This window comes from Hyperolius riggenbachi, chromosome 6 (assembly GCF_040937935.1).
Source record: "Hyperolius riggenbachi isolate aHypRig1 chromosome 6, aHypRig1.pri, whole genome shotgun sequence".
Classification (NCBI taxonomy): domain Eukaryota; kingdom Metazoa; phylum Chordata; class Amphibia; order Anura; family Hyperoliidae; genus Hyperolius; species Hyperolius riggenbachi.
The window spans coordinates 298,454,499-298,481,259 of NC_090651.1; the positions used below are offsets into that span (position 1 = coordinate 298,454,499).

A 26,761-nucleotide genomic window follows, 5' to 3' on the forward strand; every position below is an offset into this window, starting at 1 on the left:
TACATTGATGCTTACCACCGCCTAAGTGCTGACAAATAACTCTGTATCCAATATGGGAAACTTTTGTCTTATTCACAGCTCTTTTTTTTTAAATATTCATTTATACATTATTTAGTCAGCGTTTGCTCTTTGTAAAATCTTTCCCCTGATTTAATTTCTGAAATGTATTACAGGTGGCAATATCTTTCGTACTGGCAGGTGGTCTCTGTGGAATGTTTGTTTACTGAGTTCTAAAGCCAGTAGAAGATATAGCTGGTCTCCCAGATGGGGGAGGGGACGGATCTGCATAATAAACAGCCTAATATAAGCCTCAGTGGGAGGGCTACATAGCAATATGCAGCAATATAGAGCTATGGGAGGTTTTTATTGATTCTGAAACCACAATATTTAATGAAAAAGTGGATAATTTACTGGAATAATAAAAATGAATAATTTACTGCATTCTACTATATGCCGTTAGGGTTTCTCTTTAAGATTTTTGCTGCTTTGTTTTGAAGATAATATCAATTATTTTTCCCGTCAGATGGCAACATCACCCAGCCCCCCTGCAACAGCGCACGGACCTGAAACTAGTATGTTTGGGTAGTGCTGCATTTGTGCCCATTTGTGCTGCAAACATCATTGTTCCATATTTAATAGTATATTTGCAATATTAAAGTTTTTGTAAAGATGGAAAGTTCACCCAATATTGTTTGAGGGGGGCTTAGTGAACTTTTGGCCTTCATAAAAAAGTTAATATCTTAAAATCTATAAAAGATGGAATGCTGATTGATTTTTGCAACTCAAATGGGCACAAACATAACACTACCCAACCATAGCGGTTGCATGTCTGTGCGCTGTATGGGAGCTGAAGTTACTAATTGACTACTAATGTCTTAGTAAGTTCATGTACTGTCTTCTTCATTGTGATTTCAGGTTTTGATGTGCCTGATCTAAATTCTTATGACAACTTCAGGGTTATAGGAGAAGAAGTTGCAGGATCTACAGGTTACAGTAAGTATGGTGAAAGCAGGACATATGCATTCAGAAAAGTACGTTCTGTACAAGGCAGATTATTTTCATGCACCAGGAAAGCTGGCCATACACCTATAGATTGCCAACCGATGTGGCAAAACACTCTGATAGGAATTCATTCCAGTGTTCCAACAAACTGGCATAAATTGTCAAAATAGAACACATTTAAAGTGATATACCCCGCTTTAATGACACAAATGTCAATACATTGTTGAACTAACATACATTTAAAGTGAAATCAATGTCCCCTTGCCCGCTTGCTGGACTTGGTCTTCGCTTTGCTCTGACAATTTTTTATTCTAACTCTATGTCCACTTGGATAGTGGGCATTGCACACCAGGACCTGCAACCGCTCTCTGGGCTGGAAACTTGGGTTGTAAATGTAGCACTGGCGGCAGGTATTATGGAGTTAATTTACATGCTGCAGACTTAGCATGTGTTCAGTGGTATTTGTATGCTATTTTGGTGGGTATGCTGAAATTATGGAACACTGGTGCTTGCATACTTAAAGTGTACCTGAGATGACATGGTATACATACCTGGGACTTCCTCCAGCCCCTTCTTCCTGATCGTTCCCTCGTTGCCGTCCTCCGTCTTCTGGGTCATCCACTCTGGCTCCTGTAAGTTTGGCCAGTCGGCGAATGCACAGTGAGGCTGCGCCTGCTCTGCTACCGTGCTCCCGTTCAGAAGGCGGAGGAAGATGGAGAGGGACAAATCAAGCTGAAGGGGGCTGGAGAAAGCCCAAGGTATGTATGAATTATTCCTTTTAAGTAATATCAGGTGACCCAGCAGGAATCTGTGGCGCTATGGAATCCCTCCTCGTCGGCCATTTTTCCTCGTAGTGCACGGCCGTTCCTGTTTCCTGAGTGGAAAGAAAAAACTTGCGCCAGCACTCCATCTATTGGGGGGAAATGATGTAACGGTAAAGGATTTAACAATCAATTATTATTATTAATTTTAAGTTTTTTGTTTTTTCTTGTACACTATTTTGCGTATGTATTTTAAAGGGAATCTGAAGTGAAAATAAACTTATGACTAATGATTTGTATGTGTAGTACAGCTAAGAAACAGAACATTAGTAGCACAGATACGAGTCTCATATTGTTTCCAGTACAGGAAGAGTTAAGAAACTTCACGTGTTATCTATGCAAAAGAGCTTCTCTGAGCTCTCCGACGAATTTAGTCAGAGAGCAATGCTATTTTCTGAAGCACTTATCTCAACCGGTCTCGCTGTTTTAAGGTTTTTCTGCCAGGAAGTTCAAAGGATCATTAGCTCTGCTCTGTTTCATTTAAAATATAGAGTGTAATTTGTAAACTGCATATTTTAGAGAATGATGCAATGTTATAGAAAAAAAAAGCTATATGTGACAATCCAACCTCACGATCCCGTCTACAAGACATTAAAAGACCGCTTGCTGGATCGTCAGAAGAAGGTAGTATTAATGTGACAGAGCGTGCTAATCTCGTCTAATCTGCTCCCGTTAGCATTAGCAGGAAGTACGGTGAGCAGACTGACAATAAAGATTGGTCACAACGCTGTCGACAATATGTAATGTGACAATCACTCACCAATTCCGTATTACTAGGCCACTGTTGCCATACAGGTCTCATGAACTAGAGACTTCTGGAGGCAAATTCACTGTGTGCGTAGTAAATGGTTAAGATTGGTTGGAGGTGCCCATACATGTACAATCCCGATTGTATGTACAATCGGTAAACAAAAATATCAATTTTGCGCTGGAAATCGGGTAATTTCACTGCCACCACTGTCCGTGTTGAATGGAGCAAACAGTCTCCAACTAGCTACTCCTAAAAGGAAGAAACGGTTATTTACAACCTAGCTAGCAAATCAACAATTTTTTAAGAAAATAATAAAACAATGCGGTAGTATGGCTCCTCAGAGGGCACGTTCGTTGTAGCAGAAATCAGATGACCAGAAAAGGCACAACACTGAACGATAAAATTGTTAGTTTATTCTAAAACTACATACACACAGTTTAATTTAACCCACAGATAAATATACCTGTCCGGCAGAACAGATTGATTTGATAGAAAAGGGGGAGAGATGAAGAGAAACAGAATGTCTTAAAATACAGTTCAAATACCGTTATTGGTAGTCCATGCGGCAATCGCAAGTATTTAGCGGAAAGTCCAAGATGGCGATTGCCATGCCTTTGTGAGAAATAATCCAAGGGATTTTTGCCAGTATCCAGCTGGCTGTCGGATGTTATTAGACAAAGATTTCAGATGTAGGACTTTGGACCCTGGACCTCAGTGTCATTGGGGTTTTAATCCTCACTATAAATGGGAGGGGTCATGACACATACAAGTCCTGCCTTGTGACATTTAAATAGGGCAGTGCCCCGTTAGACAGGGAGAGATTTTTGCCCAATTCATGTTTTGCCCGCTTTCTCCGTGCCCATAGGTCACATCAAGAAACATAATGCATAATCACACTCAGCATAATTTTACAATTCATTTGATACCACACAGGGGCGTTTCCAGGGTCCTTGGAGATCGGGGGCACCTGTGGGCACCAGGCTGGGAGGTATTTGTGCGCCTGCAGGCAAAAAAATGGGCGTGGTCATGGGTGGGGCCAAATGTACATGAACTTAGCAGCGGTGTAAGCTACAGATAACGGGCCTGCCCATCGAAATATTGGATGGAGCCCCCTGTTCTTTATTTAGATAATTTACAATCAGTATAGGCATAGATCAAAGATGTATACGCACATACAATTTTGATTGGTCAATCACTGACCCCCAATTTTCCCACCCCCGTGCAGTAAGTGGGCCAACAGACAATGAATTTTATGAACAGAGCTAAAATTGGCTAATCAAAATTGTATGTGTGTACCAGGCTTTACAGCTAATACTGTACATACTGAAAGTAGCAGGGATCAGCATACAATATAGCTGGTTTACAATCAGTAAAGGCACAGAGTAACACCTTACACTGTACACACTGGAGGTAAATCAGCACACAGTGCAGGCACTAGAGAACAGCGTATACTGTACATACTGTAGGCAGCAGAATTCAGCACACTGCAGCTAGCGTGCCAAAAATATGAGGATCACGTTGTGCGGCGTGCTTATCGCGCCGCACCGAAAAATGGGTGGGCCATGGACCAGAATGTAGGTGTGGTAACGGGTGGAGACAAATTTGCATGAACCTAGCAATGGTGGGACATCAGATTAGGACAGTGGTGGCAAACCTTTTGGAGGCCGAGTGCCCAAACTGCAACCCAAAAGTCACTTATCTATCGCAAAGTGGCAACAGCAATTTAAACTAAATACTGTACAAACGTTTTAACTCATACATGAACATTATAGAAAATCCAAGTTGAAAATAAACTGTGAAGATAAACAATTTCATCCATCCTACTCCTGAAAAATTTATAAATTTTTTTAGAACCTTCCAGTTTTATTTTCTGTTTTAAAAAGCTAAAAAAGTAGGTTTAATGCTATTGTCTCATATGATAAGGATTCAGCTTTTCCCATAGTCTCGCAGTTAGCAATCATGTGACCCCCAACAAGACAAATTCAGCAATCATGAGGCCCCCAACAAATCATGAGGCCCCCAACAAGACAAATTCAGCAATCATGAGGCCTCCAACAAATCATGAGGCCCCCAACAAGACAAATTCAGCAATCATGAGGCCCCCAACAAATCATGAGGCTCCCAACAAGACAAATTCAACAATCTTGAGGCCCCCAACAAATCATAAGGCTCCCAACAAGACAAATTCAGCAGTCATGAGGCACATAAATAGACAGCATTTCACATAAATAGGCAGAATGCCCCCTTAATATGGTAGCCCCCCAAGTTAGGTAGTGAGTGACAGGGACTCCCAGGTTAGCTAGTGAGTGACAGGCGCCTCCAGTTAGGTAGTGAGTGACAGGGACCCCGATAGTGAGTGACAGGGAGCCCTTTTAGGTAGTGAGTGAGTGCCAGGGAGCCCCTTTAGGTAGTGAGTGAGTGCCAGGGAGCCCCTTCAGGCAGTGAGTGAGTGACAGGAAGCCCCTTTAGGCAGTGAGTGAGTGCCAGGGAGCACCTTTAGGCAGTGAGTGAGTGCCAGGGAGCCCCTTCAGGCAGTGAGTGAGTGCCAGGGAGCCCCTTCAGGCAGTGAGTGAGTGCCAGGGAGCCCCTTCAGGCAGTGAGTGAGTGCCAGGGAGCCCCTTTAGGTAGTGAGTGAGTGACAGGGAGCCCCTTTAGGCAGTGAGTGAGTGACAGGGAGCCCCTTTAGGCAGTGAGTGAGTGCCAGGGAGCCGCTTCAGGCAGTGAGTGAGTGCCAGGGAGCCCCTTCAGGCAGTGAGTGAGTGACAGGGAGGCCCTTTAGGTAGTGAGTGAGTGACAGGGAGCCCCTTTAGGCAGTGAGTGAGTGACAGGGAGCCCCTTTAGGCAGTGAGTGAGTGACAGGAAGCCCCTTTAGGCAGTGAGTGAGTGACAGGGAGCCCCTTTAGGGAGTGAGTGAGTGACAGGGAGCCCCTTTAGGCAGTGAGTGAGTGCCAGGGAGCCCCTTTAGGGAGTGAGTGCCAGGGAGCCCCTTTAGGCAGTGAGTGAGTGCCAGGGAACCCCTTTAGGGAGTGAGTGAGTGACAGGGAGCCCCTTTAGGCAGTGAGTGAGTGACAGGGAGCCCCTTTAGGCAGTGAGTGAGTGACAGGGAGCCCCTTTAGGCAGTGAGTGAGTGACAGGGAGCCCCTTTAGAGAGTGAGTGAGTGACAGGGAGGCCCCCCCTCTAGCCACCGCCGTTCCCCCCCCTTACCTCGCAGCAGACCTCATGATCAGCGGCGACCCGACCAGTACCAGCGGGCGCCGGACGCACCCGCTCGATATGCGGAAGTGATGTCACTTCCGCATATCAGTGCGGGCGCTGGGTCCTAGCGCCCGCACGATTGGTCGCTGGCTCGCCGCCTGATCCTGAGGTCTGAGTGACGCGGCGGCGGCGGCTGGAGGGAGCCGCTGACAGCGGGGGTGAGCGGCGGCCGGGCGGAGATCCGTGGCACCCCAGGACAGATTGGGGGCACGTCCCCCCCCCCCAAAATAGAGCTAGCGACGCCCCTGATACCACACATTCTGACCATGGATAGCTTATTAAACAGTTTTTTACTTCCACTATTTGTAGTACTAGTTCTGGAAGATCCAGATGGTTGAAAATCTCTCAGAACCAGTGTCATGTGAAGTCCAACACACTCTGCAAATTTGAAGGACCTGGTAGCCTTGTAACAGCGGAAATATTACAAAACTATGCCTATTATTAAATATAGTTTGAACTTTTGGGAGTCTCCAGCTGGAGTGATAAGGATCACTCCTGTGTCTCTTTCAACTCAGGCCAGAAGGCAGCTGCGTGTCAGACACCTGCTGGGTCAGTTCCTAACAGTCTAGAGAAGGATGCGTTTTATTAGCTTCTGTCCACCTAATCTCTGATGGATGGCTTATAAACTCTCTAGGCTGTCCCATGTGGCCAGGAGACCCGCTCTTCACACTTGGGTGAGAGGGACTCTGTGATTTAAAAAAAAAACTGCCAGTGCTTGCTAGCAGAGCCAGGGAGTAGAGAAAAAGTTGATTTGAAAATATGACATTTTGGTTGCTTGCAATGAAACTTGCGTTTGTGACGTAAATGGCGCACACATGGTTTTCTCGGGAACCGTGTGAGCGTCATAGTATATAAACGAAAATAAAAATATTAGACTCTTTTCTTTGCTACCAATGTTCTATTAATTATCCGTACTACACATACAATTCATGATCTCATAAGTTGTTGTTTTTTTTCGCTTCACTGTCACTTTAATTATTATTTTTTTTATTTGTGTATTTTAATTATTTATAGCAATTTGTTTTACTGAATTTATTTGGATTCTCACTATACCAACTGCAGCTAGCCTCAGTTATTTTCAATTGATGTTTGGTCAAAACTGATTGAACGTTTTGGGGAACCGAATGAAAAAATGAAGCTGTGTATGGGCTCTTTAAGACAATCTGTGGCAAGTAGCACTGATTTCCAGATACTGGAAGGGGTTAGAAAACGTTTCGCTGCTGCTTCTTGCACTGTGTTAATTATACAGATATAAATGATGCCATTGGATTACATGGAGCCTTTTCTGTATTATTACAGCATTTTAAAGTTAACCAGAGACAAAGCACCCTCATGTATTTTACCACATATATCAGTGGGAACATTAGAGAAAACACCCACCCTGCTCTCTGTTTCATCCTTCACTGCTCAGCCTGCTTGTTATCAGCCCTGATAAAATCTCCGACTGAGCATTAAGTCTGTTTTTTTTTTTCTCAGGAATCATTATAGCGGAGTCTGTCTTCTCTGATGTGTTTTCAAGCCCAAGCCTGCCCCCTTCTGGCTCTGCTATAATGACTCGGCTATAATGATTCCTGAGCAAAGCCAGACTGAATGCTCAGTCTGGGATTTTATCAGGGCTAATAACAAGCAGGCTGAGCAGTGAAGGATGAAACAGAGAGCATGGTTGGTGTTTTCTCGAATGTTCCCACTGATATATGTAGTAAAATACACGAGGGTGCTTAATCTCTGGTTCACTTTAAGGTCCTATCGCAAGCCAAAATCTGTTGCTTTTTTAGTGTATTCCTGGCTCTAAATTAAGATGCCCCAATTCTTGTACATTAGCTCCTCTGGCAGGGGTCAGTTAGTATAGGTATGGGCCATTATGCCTTTATCAATTATAACTTGGTTGTTGTCTTTATTTAGCACTCTTTTCAGAACCTCCTCAAGGGTCTCCCCACAACAGACAGTCCCCAGATTCCCATCCAGGATCTCATCACAGTGTGACCCCACCCCCTATTCCGAACCGCAAGAACAAGCCATCGCTACGCCAACAGGCTGGTATGATGATATGCTAGTCAATGGTGTTTTATATATATTATAGAGAGAGTAAGAAAGATATGTCAATTCCCCCTCCTGGTCAATAAGAATCTATATGGAAATACATCATTTTCTATGTAATCTTCTGGTTACGTGACAGTCCAGGGCCGGTTTTAGGTAAAATGGGGTCCTTGGCAACAATGAGTTTGAGGCCCCTGACATGTTTACACTATACTAGGCAGCTGCCCAGTTTGCCCCAGTGAAAGCAACGGCCCTGACGTGACCACTGCTAGTGATGGGCCAGCACTCTGGAAACCCGAGGTAGTCCAGGACACACCCCCACAAATTAGGCTCCATGATGCCTTGGATGCCACAGTGTATGGTGGATTGTTTTGATTTTTCAAACAATCAAGAAAATTGTCACGAAAATCTTAAAATGTAAAATATATATAAACACATATAAATAAGAAGTACGTTTCTTCCAGAGTAAAATGAGCCATAAGTTACTTTTCTCCTGTGTTGCTGTCACTTACAGTAGGTTGTACAAATCCGACATTACCGTCAGGTTTTGGGCTAGTCCATCTCTTCGTGGGGGAGTCTCAGCATGGCCTTTATTCTTTATAAAGACACTCCCTGAAAAAGATCTATCCAAAGATGCTGGCCAGCCTCCCTGCTCGCTGTACACTCTTTTGGCAGTTGGACGGAGCAACTGCCATTCACTAAGCGCTTTTGAAAATAAAGAAATCCCTGAGAATCCCCCAGGAGATGGGCTAATCCAAAACCTGTCGGTTCTGTCAGATTTCTACTACCTACTGTAAGTGACAGCAACATAGGAAAAAAGTAATGTATGGCTCATATCATTCTGGTAGAAACGTACTTTTTATCTGTATATGTTTACATATATTTAAAATTTTAAGACTTTCGTGACAGTGGTCCTTTAAGCACAAAACACCAGCACTAGCACAGTACACGGCCCACAGGAAAGCAAAAGTAAGCAGCAGAAGTCAAGGGCAGCCAGAGTCATGATAGAGCCAGTTGCTGGTGGACATCGGAAGTAGCGGCGTAGCGGCGAATCGGCGGCGAGCGGCGGCGATCGCGTACTACACGCAGCTAGCAAAGTGCTAGCTGCGTGTAGGAAGAAAAAATTATGCAAATCGGCCCAGCGGGGCCTGAGAAATCCTCCTGCGCAGGTTACCCCGAACTGAGTTCGGGATAACCGGCAAGGAGGTTAATGAAGCCATAACTATAATTTAAGTCACCATTGACTTCAGCTGGGGTTTATCCACCTCCACCCCTGGGCTCCTTTACACATCAGTTGCTTTTACCCAATGTTTTCTTCTTTTTTTTTTTTTAAAGGAAACCTGTAATGTCCCACCCAAAAAAAGATTTTCACTTACCCAGGGCTTCTCCCAGCCCTCTGGCGTCCTGTCCTGAGCCGGGCTTCAACGATCCTCCAGTCCCGAGCCGCAGCTCAGTTTCGTTACCGCCGACTTGTAAGTCGACAGCCAATGCACCTGCGAGGCCCTGTCCACACGCATCCTCGTTCATGCTCCTTTCGCTGGGAGCATCCTGTGCAGGCGCAGTACGAGAAAACGCTCCAGGCATTAGTTCTGCGCCTGCGCAGTACACTCCGGACAACGTGGACTTGATTGACAGCGGCACTTGCGCAGGCACAGCAGAGGACGACCTCACGAGCTGGCGGCTGAGAGCAGAGCTGCGGCGTGGGACATTTTTTTTTTTATTTGCTCTGACATTCCCTTTAAGTAGGCTGAAATGTTTGTAATCCTATTTTGTTTCTAAAGAAACCTCCCTGAAATACTTGAAATATTTGCCTGTCTTGAAGTTCAGGTAGCTGTGAGGATACACCCATTCTGTGAAAGCAAAATTAACTGTATGATAACGTATTAAGCTTGAAAAGCATCTATGATTTATAATTTGTCTCTAGCAGTCAGAGAGCCAGAAACTCACACAAGCAGCCCACCCCTCTATGAACCTATTGAAGAGGCCGAGACTAATGGTAATTATTATATTAATTAACTTTCAGCAAGTCTAAACGAAGTAATTTAATCCACTCATGCACTGTTTGTCATTGTGATTTCAGGTTTTGATGCCCCTGAACTAAATTCTTATGACAACTTCAGAGCAGCAAGAGAAGCAGTGGCAAGATGTGCAGGTTACAGTAAAATGATGAGAGCAGGACATATGCACTCAGAAAAGAACATTCTGTACAATGCAGATTATATTCTTGCACCAGTTGGCCATACACTTATTGGTTGCCGCCTCGATCAGAGCAGGATTGTCCACCAGGCAACCTAGGCAGGTGCTTGGGGCCTAGTCGGGTGTCAAGGGGCCCACAAGTTACCTTCTCTGAGCCCTCTCCACTTCAGCTTACCAAACTAGCCTCAAGGGGGGCCCAAATCTACTACTTTTCTTAGGGCCCCATTACATCTTAATCCATCTCTACTATGTGGCAAAACACTCTGATAGAAATTGATTCTTACAACACACAGCAGGAAATTGCAGTGTTGCACTTTTCAATGCACTGCAATGCTACAGGCCCATCGATCTACCACCACTCCTTCCCTACACCCGATCAATCTAGTTTTCTTTCCTGTCTGTTCGATACGTTTGATTGATTTTTGGTCAAAATCCATGGAACTTTTTGGGGGGCTCAATTCACAACAGATTTGATCAGTGTCAGTTAGTATAAGTATGTGTGGTTATGATTTATCAATTATAATTATTGGTTGTTGTTTCTCTTTATTTAGCACTCTTTTCAGAGCCTCCTCAGGGCTGTCCCCAGAGCAGACGGTCACCAGATTCTAGCGCAAATCACAAATTCCATCTCGGATCTCATAGCAGTGTGACCCCACCGCCTATTCCAGACCGCAAGAACAAGCCATCACTATGCCAACAGCCTGGTATGCTGAAATGCTGATCATTTGTATTTTTTTTTATATAGTAGAGATATCTGGATTCACCGGGCGATCAGAATAGTTTTATTTGGCCAAATAAGTTTGCACTTACAGGAATTTAACTTGGCAGTTGCTTAAAGAGACTCAGAGATGAGTCTCACTACAGTTTTTTTACTTACCCGGGGCTTCCTCCAGCCCCATAAGCATGGCTGTGTCCCTAGCCGTCCTCCTACATTGTCCCATTCAGCCGCGGTGAGCCCCGGGAAGCGGCTCAGTGACGTCAGCGGCAGACCTTCTGCGCATGCGCGGACCTTCTGCGCAAGCGCAGAAGGCACCGGCTGACGTCACTGAGCCGCTTACCGGGGGTTGACTGCGGGAGAACGGTGGCGCTGAGGAGGACGCGAGGGACACAGCCATGCTTATGGGGCTGGAGAAAGCCCCGGGTAAGTAAAAAACTGCAGTGAGACTCATCTCTGAGTCTCTTTAGCAGAGGACAGACAGTATAGATATTACAAGTCAAGGGCAGTATATGAGTTAAGATGGTAGCAAACAGGGTGAGAAGCGTTCATTTTCTAGTTCAGCAGTTTCAGCTTTGCTCAGTGTTGGACTGGCCCAGCGGGGTGCCGGTATTCTGCCTGGTAGGCCCCGCCTCTACGTCTCCAGTGGGCCCCGGGGCCCATTAAGTTTTGTCACAGATACAGATTTCATTTTGTTTTAAACTTTATTTTTTTCCCCTCCGGGGGTCCCAGTTCCAATCCCTCCCTCACCTCAGGGGCCCCCCTCCTGTTATGCGCAGGGGCGGCATAAGATTCAGCTACAGGCTCCGGGTCCGGCGTCCAGCAGACGCTAGAGCTGCAGCCGCCTAGTGGTCTACTCTGTCTCCTCCTCTGCAATCTGCAATGCTGCTCGCACTACTTCCTGGTTCAGTGCGAGCGAGCGGCAGAGGAGGAGACAGAGTAGACAAGGCAGCTGGAGCTCTAGCGGCCGTCTGCTGGACCCCGGACCCGGAAGGCTGTAGCTGAATCTTATGCCGCCATGCATTACAGGAGGGGGGCCTCTGAGATGAGGGAAAGGAGTCGGGCCCCCCTCCCAGCGTCTGCACAGCACTGACTGCAAGAAGCACGCCAGTCAGGTAATTGATTTTAATACACCCACCCTCCAGGTAATTGCTGTTTAAAGCTCCCACCCTCTCTCCAGGTAATTGCTTTTAATGCTCCCACCCTCCAGGTAACTGATTTTAATGCTCCCACCCACCCTCCCTCCTGGTAACTGATTTTAATGCTCCCACCCTCCCTCCCTCCAGGTAACTGATTTTAATGCTCCCACCCTCCCTCCCTCCAGGTAACTGATTTTAATGCTCCCACCCACCCTCCCTCCCTCCAGGTAACTGATTTTAATGCTCCCACCCTCCCTCCCCCCGGGTAACTGATTTGAATGCTCCCTCCCTCCAGGTAACTGATTTTAATGCTCCCACCCTCCCTCCAGGTAACTGATTTTAATGCTCCCAACTTCCCTCCCTCCAGGTAACTGATTTTAATGCTCCCACCCTCCAGGTAACTGATTTTAATGCTCCCATCCAGGTAACTGATTTTATTGTTCCCACCCTCCAGGTAACTGATTTTAATGCTCCCACCCTCTGGGTAACTGATTTTAATGCTCCCACCCTCCCTCCAGGTAACTGATTTTAATGCTCCCACCCTCCCTCCAGGTAACTGATTTTAATGCACCCACCCTCCCTCCAGGTAACTGATTTTAATGCTCCCACCCACCCTCCCTCCAGGTAACTGATTTTAATGCTCCCACCCTCCCTCCCTCCAGGTAAGTGATTTTAATGCTCCCACCCACCCTCCCTCCAGGTAATTGATTTTAATCCAACCAACCGGCCTCCAGGTAATTGATTTATGGCCTCTTTTCCACTAACTGTTTCTAGGCAGTGAATTGCCTTTCAAACTCTCACAACTGCTCACTGCTGCCTGGTAACTGCTTGTCGCTGCCTGGTCACTGCTCACTGCTGCCTGGCAACTGCTTGCTGAGCACACAGCTCAACAGTTTGTGGAAAAGAGATCTTAATCCACCCACCCAGCCTCCCGGTAATTGATTTCAATCCACCCTCCCTCCAGGTAATTGATATAAGCCCACCCTCCCTCCCTCCAGGTAATTGCTATCAGCCCACCCTCCCTCCCTCCAGGTAATTGTTATCAGCCCACCCTAATGTCCTACCATATTATTATTATGTATTTATATAGCACTAACATCTTCTGCAGCACTTTACAGAGTACATAGTCATGTCACTGACTGTCCTCAGAGGAGATCACAATCTAATCCTATCATAGTCATAGTCTAATGTCCTACCATATTATTATTAGATATTTATAAGCAGTGACATCTTCTGCAGCACTTTACAGAGTACATAGTCATGTCACTGACTGTCCCTCAGAGGAGCTCACAATCTAATCCTACCATGGTCATAGTGTAATGTCCTGCCATATTATTATGATGTATTTATATAGCACTGACATCTTCTGCAGCACTTTACAGAGTACATAGTCATGTCACTGACTGTCCCTCAGAGGAACTCACAATCTAATCCTGCCATAGTCATAGTCTAATGTCCTACCATATTATTATGTATTTATATAGCGCTGACATCTTCTGCAGCACTTTACAGAGTACATAGTCATGTCACTGACTGTCCTCAGAGGGGCTCACAATCTAATCCATGTCATATGTATGGTAACTAGGACATTACTTTATATTAAAGGGGGACTCTATGCAAAGTTTTGCTGGGTCGCAGTGTTTCTTAATTACAATGCTGCTAAGTTCATGTACATTTGGCCCTATCCATGATACATCATGACCACGCCCACCTTCCAGAGCATGGTCATGCTCTTTTTTTCACCACAATCATGGGATGTGTGGGCCCCAGGTTGAAATTTCTCTGGTGGGCCCCCAGGGTCCCAGTCCGACCCTGGCTTTGCTGTTTGTGCTGGATGGATTAGTGTGTTTCTGCATTAAGCAGGGCTATTGCCTGAAGGAAGAAGCTGTTCCTGTGTCGGGAAGTTTTTGTTTCAACTGACCGGCGGTATCTCACTGCTGAAGGCAGAAGTTGAAGGATGGAGTGAGCAGGATGAGAGGAGTCAGAGGCAATCTTGGTCGCCCTCTTTCAGCACCTATTAGGGCTTGTTCACACCGAGGTCTTGATCCACTAAACCGTGATAACTCATATCAAGGCCGCGCTAGTGTTTCACGCGTTTTTGCAGAATTTTAGCGAGCAATCAAATTCACAATTGCGCGTGAAATATCATGATTCCACACAAAAATTTGTGATTACGTGTAAAAACGCACATAAAACGCAAAAATGGGCACAAAAACACTAGCGCGGCCTTGATATGAGTTATCACGGTATAGTAAATCAAGCCCCTAGAGTGTTTTTTGTTTTTTTTAAGTGCCGGCGATTTTGAAAATCGCCCTAAAAGCATTTTTGCAATGATTCCCTATGAGAGTGTTCACATATGAGCGGTTCGATTTCGATCCGCTCCCCAAAGCGCTGCCTGTTCCATTTTCTGAGTGATTTGACTATAATGGAAGGTATAGGGAAATCGCAAAGCGCTTGAAAAAGCGATTTGTATAGCTATTTCCCAAGCGCTTTCGTGAATAAATACATAGGGCATGATTCACAAAACGGTGTTAGGGCCCTTTTTCAGCATTTAACGCAAAGTCTATACTTTGCGTTAACCAAGGTAAAAGGAAAGTCCATAGACTTGTACCTTTCACACCCGACGCTGCGTTTGGATGCGTTGCGGTACGACGCACCCGGGCGCATTTTATCGTTGGGATCGTTTCCCCGTATCGTTTCCCCGTCGGGTTAATTGATACTACCGCCGCTACTCAGCGTCATACCGCAGATTTCCGACGACAGCCGCAGGCTAGTAAAACGCGTGCAGGAGAACGGCTCCTGCACGCGTTGTTAAATGTGAAACAGGCCTTAGCACGCTGTGAAAAGTGCTTTGCGCAAAATGTCACGTGATAACGGTTTTTATGCGCAAAAATTCACGTTCGCACATTAAAATGATTTTTTTGTGCGTTAACGGTCGGGCTTGCGCGATAAATTTGTGTTATCGCGTGGAAAATTAGCATTAACACGCGGAAACGCAATAAAACGCAATAAAAGCCGTGCTAACAGTTAGCACCGTTTTGTGAATCAAGCCCATAGTATTTCTTCATTTCCGAGTAAGAATTCACTTCTGTGAGGAAGTGAAAAAAAAAAATCCCTCTGCAAAAGCGCTTAGAAAAGAGCTTTATACAGCGCAGGGAAAGCAAAAATTGCTCAGCGCTTGCAAAAGCGCTGGTGATTTATAGTGTGATCATAGCCTTAGTGTAAAGGTCCTACAAGGAACGTAAGCTGCAGCCAATTATTCTTTCTGCAGATTGGATGATTTCGCTGCAGTCTCCTTTTCTCTTACGGAGCATGAGCCGAAGCAGACAGTCATAGATGATGTCATGATGGATTCAAGTATTCTATGTAATCTTCATGTCCAGGAATGGTTTTTGGTAAAATAGGTTCCTGGACAACAATGACATGTTCACACTACACTAGGCAACTGACCAGTTTACCCACATAGAAACACCGGCCCTGATGTGACCACTGCAAGTAACGGACCAGAACTCTGAAAATCAGAGGCAGTCCAGGACTCCCCTACTGAGGTTTGCAGGGAATGAGCGCTCTCTTGAGCGCACATTCCCTGCGCTGCACACAGCGGCACACAGAGATCAGCCTGCCAGCCACAATATGTGTACAGCGCTGTGATCTAGAGCAGCTCTGTACAGAGGACATCCCTGTCAATTAACTGTCCCTCCCAACAGCTCACAATCTAATACCTACCATAGGCTGATGCCAATGTGTGTGTAGTGTGGTGTATGTATTGCAGTCTAGGGCTAATTTTTTAATATTCTTTTATTATTATTTATTTTTATTATTTTTATGTATTATTTATTATTATTACTATAATTTTTATTATTTTTTTATCTTTTATTAATAAATAAAAAAAGATAGCAGTAACAATCAGAGACCACCAAAAGAAAGCTCTATTAGTGGGAAGAAAAGAAGGTAAAATTAATTTGGGTGCTAAGTTGTATAAACGATTAAACAGATTCTGAAGGGAACAAAAATTGCAATTTTTACCTGGTAGTTCGCTTCAGTAGTCTCCGTAGATGTAAACCGCCGCATCCCCGCTGCAAAACGAGGGCTTTAGACCCCCCAAATCCCGGGGCAAACATCCACGACCATCTTGGTCGTGGATTGTGCTGCCCTAAGAGGCAGAGCTTTCTTCTGTAGCTCTGCCTCTCCTGACATCAATCGCCATGCGGATCCTTCACCTCTCCCCCGCCCCTCTCTGTGAAGGAAGAGTGAGAGGGCGGGGAGAGGTGGTGATCCGCGGCGATTGACATCAGTAGAGGCAGAGCTGCAGCTGAAAGCTCTGCCTCTTTCAGGAAGCGCCAGCCGGATTGCCCCCTGGGGATTTGGGGGGTCTAAAGCCCTCGTTTTGCGACGGGGATGCAGCGCTTTACAGCTAAGGAGAGTACTGAAGCAGACTAGAAGGTAAAAAGAGCAATTTTTGTTCGCTTCAGTCACTCTTAAAGCTGTAAGGTGCTGAATTGTAAAAAATGGCCTGGTCACTAGGGGGGGTATAAATCTCAAATGGTTAAAACCAAGAATCAGCAATCTGCTCCTTAGGTCTGGTATTAACGCCTTTAAAGTGTACCCGAGGCGACATGATGAGATAAACATGTGTTTGTACAGTACTAAACATATAAATAACCAGGGTGCTTTACTTGTTTTATTTTTCTGTCTGAAAGCATTAATTTTTAAGGATGGAAGTGACCGCTTCTGTCTTGTCAGTACCTTGTCATGAATATTGTAAACATCACTGATAAGCAAATCACAGCCATAAAAGTTTTCCTGGCAGAACACATTTTTCTACATACCTCTGAGAGCAGAGAGAGAGAGAAAGAGTCAATCTAGTTCCTGTATTTTCATTTAGGGACACTTAATACACTGCAACTGAGTAAAGACAACAAAACACTCTACTTTCTAAATGTTTAAATATAAAATAAAATCCTGGAATGTCTAAAAAGTTAATATAATTGTTTATCTCATCAGTTTATTTTCACCTCGGGTTCACTTTAAATCATGTGACTGACCTGACTTTTAAATGCAGGATTTTTAGCTACAGAAGTCTTACCAGGCACAATTTGAGCACTTTGCTTGCTAAGCTATTAGATTTATTAGATTGCATACTGATAAGGCTTTAGACTGTGGCTGTGGCATCGATGACTCATTTATTAAGTAGGCTGAAACATGTGTAATCCTATTCTATTCTGTTTCTAAAGAAAACTGCATGAAATACTTGAAATATTTCTCTGTCTTGAAGTTCAGGTAGCTCTGGGGATACGCCAGTTCTGTAAAAGCAAATAAACTGTATGATAATGTATTAAGTTTGAAAAACACCTATCATTTATCTTTAGCAGACAGAGGGCCAGAAACTCACACAAGCAGCCCAGCCCTCTATGAACCTATCGAAGAGGACGAGACTGACAGTAATTATGGTAATTAGCTTACAGAAAATCTAAACTACTTTTTGTCATTAACCACAAGTAGCAGCAATGCCTTGTTTAAAGCGGAATATAACCCTGCATTTCAACTTTGCTCTAAAACATTATTTACAGCATATTATATGCAACCAGCATTTTGTTTTTTATTAGACCAGCATTGGAAGGGTTACACAGAGTTTTAAAGTTCCTGGAGATTTCTGCAGACGCATCGGAAGCTGAAATAGATACATTTTGTTTACATAAATGTATCTAAGTGTTGAATGTGACTCACTCTCTCTGACTGAGCTGGAGGACAGCCAAAGTGTGTAACATTCAACACTTAGATACATTTATGTAAACAAAATGTTTCTATTTCAGCTTCGGATGCGTCTGCAGAAATCTCCAGGAACTTTAAAACTCTGTGTAACCCTTCCAATGCTGGTCTAGTAAAAAAAAATGCTGGTTGCATATAATATACTGTAAATAATGTTTTAGAGCAAAGTTGAAATGCAGGGTTATATTCCGCTTTATGGCCATTTTTTTCATCAAATGTAATGGTGTCATTCTTTCTTAGCAAAGCCTCTGGAGTGTCAGAACATTTGATACAAGTACTAAATATCACCATTCAGAAAATAAGAGACCCAAGCCTACTCAGATATTGATATTTTGTAACATTTGGGCTTGTGCGGTTTTGCTAAAATGTGACTATAACTTTGAAAATGGCATTTTTAATATTTTTTTTCAGTTTGCCACTAAAAAGAATTCACATTACATAGGCCTCAGCCCTAAAACATCCCAAATTTTATTCTCTTTCTTGTCACAGTTAAAATTGTACACTGTATACAAAATCAGATACCTTTTTGGACACACAACAGAAGTAGCACCAATGGCTTTTTCAAGGCCATTTTTTTCACCAAACGTACGTAATAGTGTAATTCTTTCCTAGCAAAGCCCCTGGAGTGTCAGAACATTCAATAGAAGTTATAAATGTCACCATTCAGAAAACTAGAGACTCAGGTCTATTCATATATTAGTATTTTGTAACATTTGGATTTATGTGGTTTTGCTGAAATTTTACCATAACTTTGAAAATGACATTTTTTTTTGTTAGATTGGGTTTGTCCCTACCTATGTTTTATGTGACATGAGTCATGAGTTATCTACAGCTTGTGATTGAAATGATGCAACATATGTTTCACTTAGTAATAAACTGATGGTGCAACAACAATTCATTATACCCAAGCAAGGTGCACTATTTTTTGCACTAATTGTTACAGCGCCATTGTTTGTTTGACTTAAAAATTGGGTTATTGAAACAGTCTACACTTAGAATTTTGTCCATTTTCTTATGCAATGTTGGAATAATATATTTGCAAGCTATGCAGACCAGAGGGACATAGGAGAAAAGGAACAAGACCAGGAGAGCTTCTGTGGCGTGACACATGCGATTGGATCTTGTAATCCAGGTTGCTTACTGTCTGGTGAGCGTATTAACCCAGGCGGTGGGCACTCAAATGTTTTGAAGCACTGGTGGACTGTTGCCATTTGATCAGTGGACTGTGCACTGTGGTCTGGATCTATATATTGTTTGTTTGCATAGCCCTAGAAGAGATTGGGCATCAGAAAAAGGCCACAATTGTCACCATTATGGAAAGCTAACAACCAGGGCTATTGAAAAGTGGGTGTTTTGTGAGCTACCTACTCATGTAGTTTTACTAAAACTTTCCTAGGTGTGATTATAATTTGCAAATGACATTTTTACATGTCAAATTGAGTTTGTCCCTACCTATTTTTTATGTGACAAGTCCAAGCTTTAAAACATGCCAAAATTTATTCTACAACTCATCACAGTTAAAATGATACCAAATATGACTCATTTGCAAATAGAATAATTAAAGTGAGACCTTTATCACTAGCCTTAAGGGATACCCAAGGCGACGTGTGACATGATGAGATAGACATGGGTATGTACAGTGCCTAGCACACAAATAACTATGCTGTGTCCCTTTTTTTCTTTCTCTGCCTGAAAAAGTTAAATATCAGGTACGTAAGTGGCTGACTCAGTCCTGACTCAGACAGGAAGTGACTACAGTGTGAACCTCACTGATAAGAAATTCCAACTATACAACACTTTCCTAGTAGAAAATGGCTTCTGAGGAAAGATATAAAAAGGGTCAATAGTTCATAGATTTTACCTCTGGCATACATTAATGAATGTGTCATTGAGCAAAACCAATAAAACAGTTAAAACTTAAAAAGTACATTTAAACATAAAATAAAACTGTGGAATATCTTAAAAAGTCACTTTTAGGAGAAGGAAGATATATACAATAGTTTATTTCATTAATTTATTTTTGCCTCAGGTGTCCTTTAACACTAATGACAAGTATATTGGAACTTACCATTGGAGGTCTAGCAAGATAGAGAAAAGCCTGAGGTCAGGCTCAATGCAAACCAATGGTCAGAAGATGGGGAATGGTCTGCAGAGTAAATTTTTAACAGAAGGTAGATGGATGGATGGGAATGCTAATAGAAAGAGAAAGGGTTTTTTTTAGGGAGTAATGGAAAGAATAAAAGACTATAGATAAAAATATAGAAATAGGGGTAGAGAGGGGGAAAAGTACTGAAAAGTACTAACAGTAAGACAGGAAAAGGCTAATTGGCTAAGATGGGGGAGGATAAGGGGTTAATTGGGCAAGTAGAGGGTTAAGATTTTAATAAACACACAAAAGCCTACTACAATACAGTCTCAGTCTCTCTCCCAGCTCCTGTCACCTCAGAACCCCTGGTTGACAGCAATCTGGGGTGATGGATGAGCTGGGAGAGAGAAAACACATTTATTTACTAAGATTTTTAAGAATGATCCTTGTTACTGGTTTTATAACACTGATCATCCCTTATACTGATGCTGGATTGGCTCAGGGAACACATGTTCCCATTTGCCAATCACAGGTAAGAGGGGCAAATAAGTTGGTTAAAGAACAAAACGTTTTGCAGGCCTTACCCTCTACTTCAGGTTAAAAAATATAGTGTATGGAACTCGAGAACCTAAGACTTGAAGCGCCTATTCACAAGGTGTACCATATCTGAGATGCTCCAAGTCTGAGGTGCTCGAGTTACAGACACTGTATTTTTGATTTGAAGAAGCATGTAAGTACCGCAAAGTGTGTCATCATTTAAGTGTCCAATAAATTGAATTATTTTTTAACTTGCTTTCATCTACCAAAGTAAGGTTGTTAATTTCACATTGCTTCCCAGTTCTCAGCTGTTTACAATTGTTTGGGGCACCTTCTCCTGCCCGTTTGAGATATTTGTAGGTATCTGGAGAAAGGGTATTCACGGACCCCGGATACACGGAGGAGTAGTGAAAGGCAATACAAAAACGGATCGCCCTCTTCACAGGCTATTTGCATACAAAAAAAACAGAGGGAGATCCAGATTGCCATGCTGAAGGAGTAGCAGCCAGGAAGGGGGCCAGCGGACACAGCGGTGGGGAGGGGAGTCAGACCCACCCTCCCTCACCTGGGTGCCACCTTCCACACTATCCCTCCAGCTACTTTTGTTAAAATCATTGCCTGCAGCGAGCGGGGAACTCGCTCACCACCTCGTTTCACCACTCACCGCATCCCTTCCTGCAATGCTGCCCTCTGAAGTACAGAACTCAAGGAAGTGAGTGAGTTTCCCGCTCGCCGCAGGCAATAATTTTAACAAAAGTAGCTGGAGGGGGAGCACGGAGGGAGGCAACCAGTTGGGGGAGGGGGGGTCTGACACCCCTTCCCACCTCTGTGCCTACTGGACCCCTTCCTGGCTGCTACCCCCTCCAGCATGGTGCCCCCCACCCACGGCCAGGGCTGGGGATATCTTTTTTTTAAACTCAAATGGAGCAGAACCATATGCTTGCATTCTGTTGTTTTGAAAACAGGAGCCTGGGCCACGGATTGCATTCTGCAACCGTGCCTAGTGTGGACTGAGCCTAAAACCCCTCTCAGCTTGCTGGTACCTAGATTGTTTTCCTCAGTGCTGCAAAATCTATGTGCTGGGTTGGGTTGAGAGGGGCACTGTCACACTCATCCTCACCTGTAAAGGACCTCCATTGCTGCAGGCTACAAATGATATATTACTCTGTGGGTAATACTCCATTACACAACCATTCTTATCTATAGCAGAGTCCCTGGTATCTGGCACTGGCGGGGATCGCCTAATGCCGAATACATGTGCTTTTCTGTTGCTTGAGCAACCAGCTGAAAAAACACAAATCTCCCCCCTGAAATACTTACCAAGGCTCCAGCCATGCCTTGTAATCTCGCTGCAGCTCCTAGTGGGCTCCTGGGGGCTTTCCGTCATCCTCTGTGTAAGTAAGCCAGTGCGTCACCTGACCCGCTGGCTCCCGTTCACAACGCTGGAAAGCCCCTAGGAGCTGCAGAGAGACTACAAGACATCACTGGTGGCTGGATAAGTACTTTAAATGCCCCAAAAACCCCTAAAAAAAAGGTCCCTGTTATCCATCAGGCATGCCGGTTAGTTTGAATTCCTGATAACGGGGACTCTGCTGTACTAATATAGTTCAAGCTGACCAACTCCATTGGTGATGTGGATGCAACACAATGTGTGGATGCAACACAATGATTATGGTAATATCAAATGTAGGGTTTTCAGTTAAAATCATATTATTTTTTGTGTGCCCTGAACAGAGATGACAGATGATTCACAAGGAATGTTTTTATTTCTGGTGATGTGAATACATCAGAGAGCCATTCTGCCCATGAGGGCTTCCAAGAACCACGTACCATCAGAAGCAATAGGACAGAAGGTCTTGCCCTCTCCGGCTTTCTACAGAACAGCACCATTACTGCCTGCCTGAACTTTGTTTATGCTGTGGTATGAGCAAGGCAGTCTTTAGGCATAGACAAACCCAGCAGATACCTATAGTGACACCTGCAGGAGGGGGCACCACAGAGCTATTGATAGTTAGACATAACTGTTTCCCATTGTCTGCAAGAGCAGGATGAGGTGGATATATGACAGGGCTGGCTAAGCTATTACCGTACTTCTGACTTTACATTTCAGAAGAGCCTTCGGAACCATCACATAACCTACTACCTCTGCAAGCAAATGTATATGATGGTCTCCCACTACCACCATCACCTAAACCAGGGCGCAGGACTCCTCCGCCCCCCATTCCAGATCGCAAGAAGAAGCCTCCTGTATGTCATAACTCTGGTATGGTGATTTCTAGTGTTACTATGAAGATTGCTTCTGGTTTCTTTTATTCCTTACAAGACTTATTAATGACCAATTCTTCAACTTTACTAACTACAGTAAATAAAGGGAAGTCTGGTCAAACATCTTATTTCAGTTTTGTAGAATAGGGAAGTATTTGAATCTCTGTTGGGCTTTTTATTCTTTATCTTGCTCCCCAGTGCATAGTATTCCCTTCCATTTTGCTCCCGTATGCAAATAATTTTTCTCCTAGCTGAACCACTTTGCCAATAAAATGCCTTTTAACCCATTAGCAACTTCAATAGAGTTACCGTATCCCGTTTGAGATAAGTGCACTTCTTTTGACCTTAGTTGGCAGAATTCATAGTACTGTAAATTGTTGGAATGCTTTGATGTCTCTCTGCTAGCAGAGGGTATAGAACTGAAAGCAGAAGTCCTCTGTTATTGTCTCACACTGCCCCCTAGTGACAAGTGGCCATAAATACATATTAGAGCAGTACTAATTAGAAGCAAGAAATGTAACAAATAAAGAAATAAAAAAAAATGTGCTAACATAATTTGGCCTGGAACACTTACAAGCCTCTAGATAAATTGGCCGTGAAACTACCAGCAAACAAAAAATAATTTTAATATCACTTTTTCATCTACTTTTTGGTTCTTTTTGCAAAGTTCTATGAAGTTATTTTATTATTATTATTATTATTATTATTTAGTACTTATATAGCGCCGACATCTTACGCAGCGCTGTACAGAGTATATATTGTCTTGTCACTTAACTGTCCCTCAGAGGGGCTCACAATCTAATCCCTATGTCTATGTATGCGATACGATACGTTCAGTGTATTTTAAAGAGAAAAAGTTAATTGCATATGGGCCCATGTGGAACATGGTATTGGCTCAGACAAGGTGAGTTCCCACATTTTTGGTTACACTTATAGCCCTACAGCACCGAGGGCCCTGATTCACTAACAATGTTGTGTGAACAGCTATGAAGTCTGATATTTTAATCTGATTGAGCAGCTCCAGAATGTTTTGGAAAACAAAGCCTGATCCATCCAGGCCCCACCTTGCACCTCACATGAATGTAAAGGTCTTCTGCTTCTTTTTTTCCCATATACCACAGGATACTTTCTTGTCTTGAGGTCTTGTGGAGCCCTTTGCCCATATTCAGTTTACTCCTAATTCATTCTCCATTCACCTAAGTTTTTTGCTAGGTGATATTTTCACACATATTTAATAAAATTCTCTTTAAGGCTCCAGCAAGGAGAAAATACTCATAATAGTTTTGACAGTACTTTTTTATGGTACATTTTAGTTTGCAGAATGCTGAAATGTATTTTAAAGAAAAGATGAATAATTATCTCCTAGGAGAAAACGTATTTGTTAACGAGTCCGAGTTACAGTTGTACTCATAAGGTTACATACCCTGGCAGAATTTATGATTTCTTCAAAAACTTTTCTTTCACTCATTAGCGGTTGGCTGAAGCCATTTATTGTCAAACAACTGTGTTTACTCTTTTTGAGCTCTAATGGCTACACAAACTACCAAATGAGCCTGACCAAAAGTTTACATACCCTGGTGATTTGGCCTGATAACATGCACACTTAATACAAATAGGTTTTAAAGACTATTACAGTTACCATCTTCACCTGTGATCTTTTTGCTTGTAATAAGTAGGTATATAATGAGTTTCTGGACCCTTGCATCTTTCATCCAATGCTGCACTGATGTTTTTTGGGGGGGATTCTAAGTCATGGGGAAAGCAACAGAAATGTCAAAGGATCTGAGGTAAAAGGTAGTTGAACTTTAAAAAAAAAAAAAAAAAAAAAAAAAAAAAACAGGAAAGGAATATAAAAAATATCCAAGGAATTGAAAATGCAAATCAACAGTGTTCAAAATCTAATTAAGAAGTGAAAATTATGAGTTCTGTTGAAACCAAACCACGGTCAGGTAGACCAAGTGGCTGGATAGTGTACTGGTTAAGGGCTCTGCCTTTGACATGGGAGACCAGGGTTCAAATCCTGGCTAGGTCAAGTACCTATACAGTAAGGAGTTCAAGGCAAGACTCCCTAGCACTGCAGGGTGGCCTCTTGAGCGCGTCACAGTGGCTGCAGCTCTTGAGCGCTTTGAGTCCGACAGGAGAAAAGCGCTATACAAATGTTCGTATTATTATTATTATTATATTATTATTAAGTATAATTTCATCCACAACTGTCAGAAAATTTGGTTGGGATGCAAGGGAAAAGCCATAAGTAACTTTAGGTGAAATACAGGATTCTCTGAAAAAATGTGGTGTGGCAATTTCAAGATGCACAATAGGCACTTAAATAAACAAGGGCTGCATGGTCGAGTTGCCAAAAGAAAGTCATTAGTATGAAAATGCCACGTTTCCCACTTACAAAATGCCAAACAGTACAGAGTGGCGTCATAAACCTTCTGGCACAAAGTCATTTGAAGTGCTGAAACTAAAATGTTATTTTTTTGGCCACAACCATAAACGCTACATTTGGAGAAGGGTCAACGAGGCCTATGATTAAAGGTGCAACTTTCCTACTGTGAAACATGGTGGTGGGTCGCTGATGTTTTTTGCTCAATTTTGTACAGAATTGATAGCAATATGAATGTTAAATAAGTTTTTTAAAAATAATGGATGACACTTTGCACTCATCAGCTAGAAAGCTAAGCATGGGACATAGCTCGACATTCCATCATGATAATGTTTTAAAACACAAGGCCAAGTCGATCTATCATTGGCTACAGCAAAATAAAGGGAAGGTTCTGGAGTTGCCATCTCAGTCTCCTGACCTCAATATCATTGAGTCACTCTGGGGAGACCTCAAATGTGCAGTTCCTGCAAAACAGACCAAGAATTTATGGGAACTGGAGGCTTTTTGCCAGGAAGAATGGGCAGCTTTACCCTTTGAGAAGATAAAGAGTCTCATCCAAAACTACCAAAAAAGACGTCAAGCTATCAGTGATGTTAAAGCGGATCCGAGATGAAAAGCTAACTATAACAAGTAACTTGTCTATATATCTTATCTAGAGTTTAGATAGTTTACACGGTAAATCTAGCTGCAAACAGCTTCAACGGAATATGATTATTTCTTCCTGTGATACGACAGCGGCCATGTTCTGTTTGTAAACATTACACACAGGCAAGCTGATCTGCATCTTCAGCCCTCAGCCTGTGAAAACCTAATTCCCTCTCCTCCCTCCTCCCCTCTGCCTCTGAAATCTCTGGCTAGTAACACCTTCCCTCCTCCTGCCCAAACTGAGCTCCCATAAGCCCTTGCTACTGTCTGAAAATGTCTTGGCTCTCTGAAAAGCTGTGGGCAAAGCTTGTTTAGTTTATAAGGAATTTGAGTATTAAAACAAAAACAAAAAAGTATTTGACTTGAGGAATGCCCTATAATCCATATGAAAGGAACACAATTATGCAATGAGTAAAAGTTTATCTCGGATCCACTTTAAAGAGGGCAATGCACAGTATTAAGAACTGTGGTAAGTAAAGCCTAGATCAGGGTCATTTGGGTAGTTTGTGTAGTGCTTACGCCTTAAAGAGACTCCGTAACAAAAATTACATCCTGTTTTTTATCATCCTACAAGTTCCAAAAGCTATTCTAATGTGTTCTGGCTTACTGCAGCACGTTCTACTATCACCATCTCTGTAATAAATCAACTTATCTCTCTCTTGTCAGACTTGTCAGCCTGTGTCTGGAAGGCTGCCAAGTTCTTCAGTGTTGTGGTTCTGTGATGCATCTCCCCCCTCCTGGCCCCTCTATGCACACTGCCTGTGTATAATGATCTCTTGAGATACAAAAGGAAGGATGTATACAGCCTGCTTGTGTATGAATGTATTTTCTATGTGTGGACATACTGTACATCAACCTACTTCCTGTTTTGGTGGCCATTTTGTTTGTTTATAAACAAACTTTTTAAAACTGTTTTTAACCACTTTTAATGCGGCGAGGAGCGGCGAAATTGTGACAGAGGGTAATAGGAGATGTCCCCTAACGCACTGGTATGTTTACTTTTGTGCGATTTTAACAATACAGATTCTCTAGACACTGAAGCGAGACTAAATCTCGCTTCAGCTCTCATATATAGCAGGGGCATGTGTGCCCCTGCTAAAACGCCGCTATCCCGCGGCTGAACGAGGGTCCCTGACCCCCCAACCCACCCCCCGCA

General features: G+C 43.2%; 1 protein-coding gene across 1 annotated transcript in view; it reads left to right on the forward strand.

The window, feature by feature from the left end:
• Positions 1-26,761, forward strand: part of LOC137521637 (circularly permutated Ras protein 1-like) — a 123,266-nt gene that overhangs the window by 31,466 nt on the left and 65,039 nt on the right. Inside the window, exons 3-9 of the mRNA XM_068241147.1 lie at positions 916-993; positions 7,733-7,867; positions 9,792-9,863; positions 9,948-10,019; positions 10,615-10,767; positions 17,287-17,367; positions 22,420-22,572. Coding sequence (XP_068097248.1) covers positions 916-993; positions 7,733-7,867; positions 9,792-9,863; positions 9,948-10,019; positions 10,615-10,767; positions 17,287-17,367; positions 22,420-22,572 — 744 coding nt within the window. The remainder of the gene's footprint in view (positions 1-915; positions 994-7,732; positions 7,868-9,791; positions 9,864-9,947; positions 10,020-10,614; positions 10,768-17,286; positions 17,368-22,419; positions 22,573-26,761) is intronic.